At 45.9% G+C, this 5,000-nt stretch overlaps 2 protein-coding genes across 2 annotated transcripts in view; one reads left to right on the top strand and one right to left on the bottom strand.

Annotated features, from left to right (window-relative positions):
* myh10 (myosin, heavy chain 10, non-muscle) overlaps positions 1–610 on the top strand; it is a 34,083-nt gene extending 33,473 nt beyond the window's left edge. Inside the window, exon 43 of the mRNA XM_046850551.1 lies at positions 1–610. This exon is cut by the window's left edge and continues 1,708 nt beyond it. The gene's annotated coding sequence lies outside the window, so the exon portion shown is untranslated.
* Positions 611–3,352: 2,742 nt separating this feature from the next.
* The window catches only part of ubn2a (ubinuclein 2a), an 8,659-nt gene continuing 7,011 nt past the window's right edge, over positions 3,353–5,000 (bottom strand). Inside the window, 5 exon segments of the mRNA XM_046858745.1 lie at positions 3,353–3,460; positions 3,721–3,789; positions 4,062–4,200; positions 4,317–4,454; positions 4,456–5,000. The exon segment at positions 4,456–5,000 is cut by the window's right edge and continues 1,240 nt beyond it. Coding sequence (XP_046714701.1) covers positions 3,420–3,460; positions 3,721–3,789; positions 4,062–4,200; positions 4,317–4,454; positions 4,456–5,000 — 932 coding nt within the window. The 3' untranslated portion in view covers positions 3,353–3,419.

Raw genomic sequence — 5,000 nt, 5'->3', positions numbered from 1 at the left:
CTCAATAATCATCATAATCATCTGCCTGGTCTCTGTGGACGTGTGTAAACATCAGCGTTTGTTGGTATAACTTTAAAAAGTGCCTTAGAGTCACTAATGAAGAATTAAAAGCTCCGCCCCCGGTGTGGGCATGTCTCCAGGTGATGAGTTTAAGGTGAAGGTGAACTGATGTGGGAATGATAATAATAATTAAACACTATTTAACCTTTTTTTCTTTCTTTGGTTTGGTTTTTATTGCGCTTCGCATCATAGCCGCTTTCTATTCGCTCTTTTGTGGTGGTAAACCAGTTACAGTGTTTCTGCAGGAGCTCAGATCCTCCTCACACCATTCCGTTCAGGTTCACACCTCCTCCTCCTCCTCCTCCTCCCCCTGCAGCAAGTATTATCCTTATTACTATTATAATCATTATTGTTACTATTATCTCTTATTATTATTATGATGATGATGATGATGATGATCAGACTGACTGTTTGGCTCTCAGACGCTCAGCTGCAGATACGCTTTAATCCTCTCCTTTATTCCGTGCCCTTGTTTACCGTTACTGTATTTCTAGACAAGTGATTTTTTTTGTAAAGGAAAAACAAATAAAGGCTTCATTGTAGAAGAAAATGTCTCCTCTGTCTATCTCTCGCTCTCTCTCTGTCCCTCTCTCTTTCTCTCCCTCTGTCTCTCTCCCTGTCTCTCTGTCCCTCTCTCTCTCTCTCTCTCTCTCTCTGGTCACATCTTCACCCTTTAAAATGGGTCCAGGGTCAACCTTTGTGTTCTTAACTAGAACAATGTGAAGTTCTCAAATCTATAGCAGATTCACACCACATGTTTGTGAGATCACAAGTAACTCAATTTTGTCCTGTCCTCTAAGTGACTACGCTGTGCTGCGCTGTGTGTAATCAAGTTTTATAAATAAATACAGCAGTTGAGGGAAGTGAAGAGATCTGCTGAATGAAGTCAGTGAATGGAAGTTCATGCAGGTGCAGTGTGATGTGTTTCAGGGCAGAGGCTCTGTGTTCAGGCTGATGGGGGCAGGAAGCTGATTAGGAAATGCTACAGTGAAGAAATACATCATACATGGACTTTTTAAATTACAGAAAAACAGACAAAAAACAACTTCAAACAAAAGCTCTGAATTTTATTCCAGAGAATTAATTCTGTAGGAAAAACAATCAACTTTATAAACTTTTAAAATTCTGTCCACATTTTATTCACAGACACCACAGTTAGAACAGCTACGCTACAGAGGTTAGCCATGTCTCTCTCTCTCTCTCTCTCACTCACACACACACACACACACACACACACACAGTGTAACCAATGCTATCATCTTTGGCCATCAATCAGTTCAACTTAAAACTAAAAGTCTAAAAATGAAAAAAATCTGCACAGGTTTGAGAGGAAGAGCTGATCCTAAACAGAGGTATTTATTACACACACACACACACACACACACACACACACACACACACACACACACACAGAGTTAACAGCTGAGAAGTGTGTTGATTTTTTTTTTTTGCATGTAAAGCATCCTGCATAGTTGATTGGTTTAGAATCTCACACTCGAAGGCGTTTCAGTTTACAGTCGTGACTATAATCAGTCTGAGTTCTGGTTCTTCTCCTTCTGTCAGGGGCGAGAGCAGGAGCTCTGTGCCTACAGGGGGCTCTAACAGGGGCATTAAACAGGGATTACTCTTCATCCCTACATAGTGCACTTACAGAGGAACTCTACATTCAGCATAAACACTCTAAAATCATCTCTGGGTTCAGAACTTCACCCCTACCCTGCGTAGTGAAGATAAACGAGTGTAAAGTAACAAGTGACATGAACATTTTGCCCTGCGTAGGGCACGAGGTGTACAGAGGTAGGTCCAGTCCATGAGCACTTCACACACAAAACATTACACATCTAAACAGGTAACACACCCACACACAGGAACATGAACATCTGCATCAGATGGGAACTGATTATTGGGACACGTCTGATCAAAAAGTGACTCTGACCTACACGACCTTCAGAAAAGAAACATTCAAGTACACGCTCTCTCTCACACACACACACACACACAATAAAATCAACTTCAAGTTTCAGAACAAGGTCCAGTGTGAGTCTACAGCACCGATACACAGCAGCTGAGGGATATTACGGTCTCACACACACACACACACACACAGAGTGAGATGTTTATATTTGTATGTATAAACTGTAGTATTAAATGAATGAGGCTGAAACGTCTCGTGTTAAAGCTCAAATAACTGAAGCACTTATTAAACTCTACACTGCAACACAAGGCCAAGGCCCCCCTCCCCCTTTCACACACACACACACACACACACACACAGCAGCACAACTTAAATACAAATATAAATTATGTCACTTAATTCCACAGTGATTCAGGTCTTATGTAAACATACTGACAAAATGTGAAATGACGATGCGCTCGCTCAAACACCCCCACGGTCACATGACCTGCACCCGTCTATTTTAAAATAGTGTCATAAAATACAATCTAAAACACAGCCTGATTTACGCTACAAGTAGGTATGGGGTAAAACCAGCTTACATCAGCGCCCCCTGGTGGTCATTATTAATCCAACAGCTCAGCACAGGAATTCATATAAAGTTTAATATAGGCAGTCTGAGGGGACAGTCTCGCAGACAGGGGCAGTCTGAGGGACAGGAGCAGTCTGGGGGACAATCTTGCAGACAGGGGCAGTCTGGGGGACAGTCTCGCAGACAGGGGCAGTCTGGGGGACAGGAGCAGTCTGGGGGACAGTCTCGCAGACAGGGACAGGAGCAGTCTGGGGGACAGTCTCGCAGACAGGGACAGGAGCAGTCTGGGGGACAGTCTCGCAGACATTGACAGGAGCAGTCTGGGGGACAGTCTCGCAGACAGGGACAGGAGCAGTCTGGGGGACAGTCTCGCAGACAGGGACAGGAGCAGTCTGGGGGACAGTCTCGCAGACAGGGACAGTCTGGGGGCAGGGGAGTGGAATATCTATGCTACATTTCCTTATGGATTTTTATACAGATTTTTGTTGTAAACAATTTCCACTACATGAGGAAGTCTCTCACACAGGAAGTCAATCAGGTAAGATTTCAGGTGTAGACAAGCTCCACCCACACGGTCTGACTGACAGGTAAAACAGGAACTCCGCCCCTCACAGGGTCTTTTCTCTGTTCGTTTACATTCCTTTGTTTTGTGCCTAAACAGTCTGAACGAGTTCATAAGAGAAATCAGTGAGCGGAGAATCTGATCGTCTCGTCAATCGATTAGGTCCAGAAACGTCACACACAAAGCCACAGTTCCTCACGTCTACGTCAGTAATCAGAATAAAAACAATCATTGGAAAATAAAATAAGAAAATGGCATATATTTAATAACAGCTCTGTGATGGGGTTCAGTGATTTCAATCACGTCTCGTCTCATTTCCTCTTCACGTCTCCTCCCTGACTTTGGTTCGACTCTGAAAAAGAGGAAAAAAAAAAAGTCCAGCGACAGGAAGTCGATATTTTATCTACAGCGCCAATACGTTTTCTGTCAGAAGGAGAAATTCTTGAATTTTTGCATATTGAAGGAGTGAATGAATTAAAGCATGTATATATGTGTGTGTGTGTGTGTGTGTGTGTGTGTGTGTGTGTGTGTGTGTGAGTGAAAATGGACAGAGCAGACGTGAAAAAGAAAGATCACAGAGAGGAGGGAGGAAGGTGAAGGGAGGAAGATTACCTGAGAAAGCGAGCTGCAGGTGAGGAGGAAGAGCCGCCTGAACACCTGACTGCAAGCTCTTGAACAGGTCTGAGATACAGAGAGAGAAATAAGGAGACAGGAGGAACGAGAGGAAGTGAATAAACGTAGGAGGGACGAGGAGCAAATCAGCAGCCAGAGAGAGAAACCAAAAGAAAGGATAGAGCGAAGGAGGAAAGAAGAAGTAAATAGACGAAAGTACAAGGCTGAAACATGTCCTAAACCCCCCCCCGTCAGTAGTGCAGTGCATTGTGGGATTCTATGAGTGCAGTAGGTAGTGAGCAGGGTGTGGTTTAGGGTGCGGTACAGAGACGAGCACTCACTCGGTGTCAGTGTGAATCCTGAGCTGGGGGTGTGTGGGGCTGCACCAGGGGGGGCAAAGTTCAGCAGAGGAAACTGGAAGGGCAGTGAGACAGGAACGAGACCACCGAACATCCCCAACCCCAACGGCACAGGAGACACCTGAGAGAGAGAGAGAGAGAGAGAGAGAAAGAGAGGTTATCAGTAAATAAACGTTAATCGTTAATAAAAGCACATCATTATTTTATTTGTATTTTATGTAAAATTGTTTTGTGTACCTGATTTAGGAGGGCGGAGTCAGACAGAGAGGGCAGTCCTATAGCCGAGGCACAATTGGCTGAAGACTTGTTGCTCTGAATGGCTCCTCCCACTGCTCTCTGCCTCTGATTGGTTGTGACGGATGTGGACGTGAGGTTACAGTCCTGGAGGTTGGAGGTGTGTGGGCGTGGCCACGGGGGCGGGGCTGAAAGGTGGTTTAAATCCTGAACTCTTATGGTTGTACTGGGTGGGGGGAGTTGAAACAAGTGGACAGGAAGAGGGGGCAGGGGAGGAGACTGCAGGGGGCGTGGCCACTGGAGAGCGGCGAGCGAGTTGAGGAGGTGGGCTGGGCACATATGGGCGGTAAGCTGAACTCTGTACTGATGGGCGGTGGGAGCTGGGGGAAGGCGGAGTGGAAACTGAAGGACGGTGGGTGGAGCCAGAAGAAGGAAGTGTTGAAGCAGGGGATCGCTGGGTGTGGCCAAGATTTTGCTGATTTGAAACAGGAGTGCGATTCCCAGGAGCAGAAGAGGGAGTGGTTATAATAAGGTGGTGGGCGGTGCTAAGGGGGGAGGGAGCAGAAACAGAGGAGCGGTGGGCAGGTGGTGCAGTTTGAACAGAAATCTGGTACGTGGGGCTAGAAGGTGTGGTCTGAGTAGACGAACGGAGGGGTGGGCCAGGGGGTGTGGTCTGAACAAGAGGGC

This window comes from Silurus meridionalis, chromosome 1 (genome assembly GCF_014805685.1).
Source record: "Silurus meridionalis isolate SWU-2019-XX chromosome 1, ASM1480568v1, whole genome shotgun sequence".
NCBI classification, from domain to species: domain Eukaryota; kingdom Metazoa; phylum Chordata; class Actinopteri; order Siluriformes; family Siluridae; genus Silurus; species Silurus meridionalis.
The sequence above is the reverse complement of the archived record's forward strand: the minus strand, read 5'-3'. Positions and strand labels throughout refer to the sequence as shown.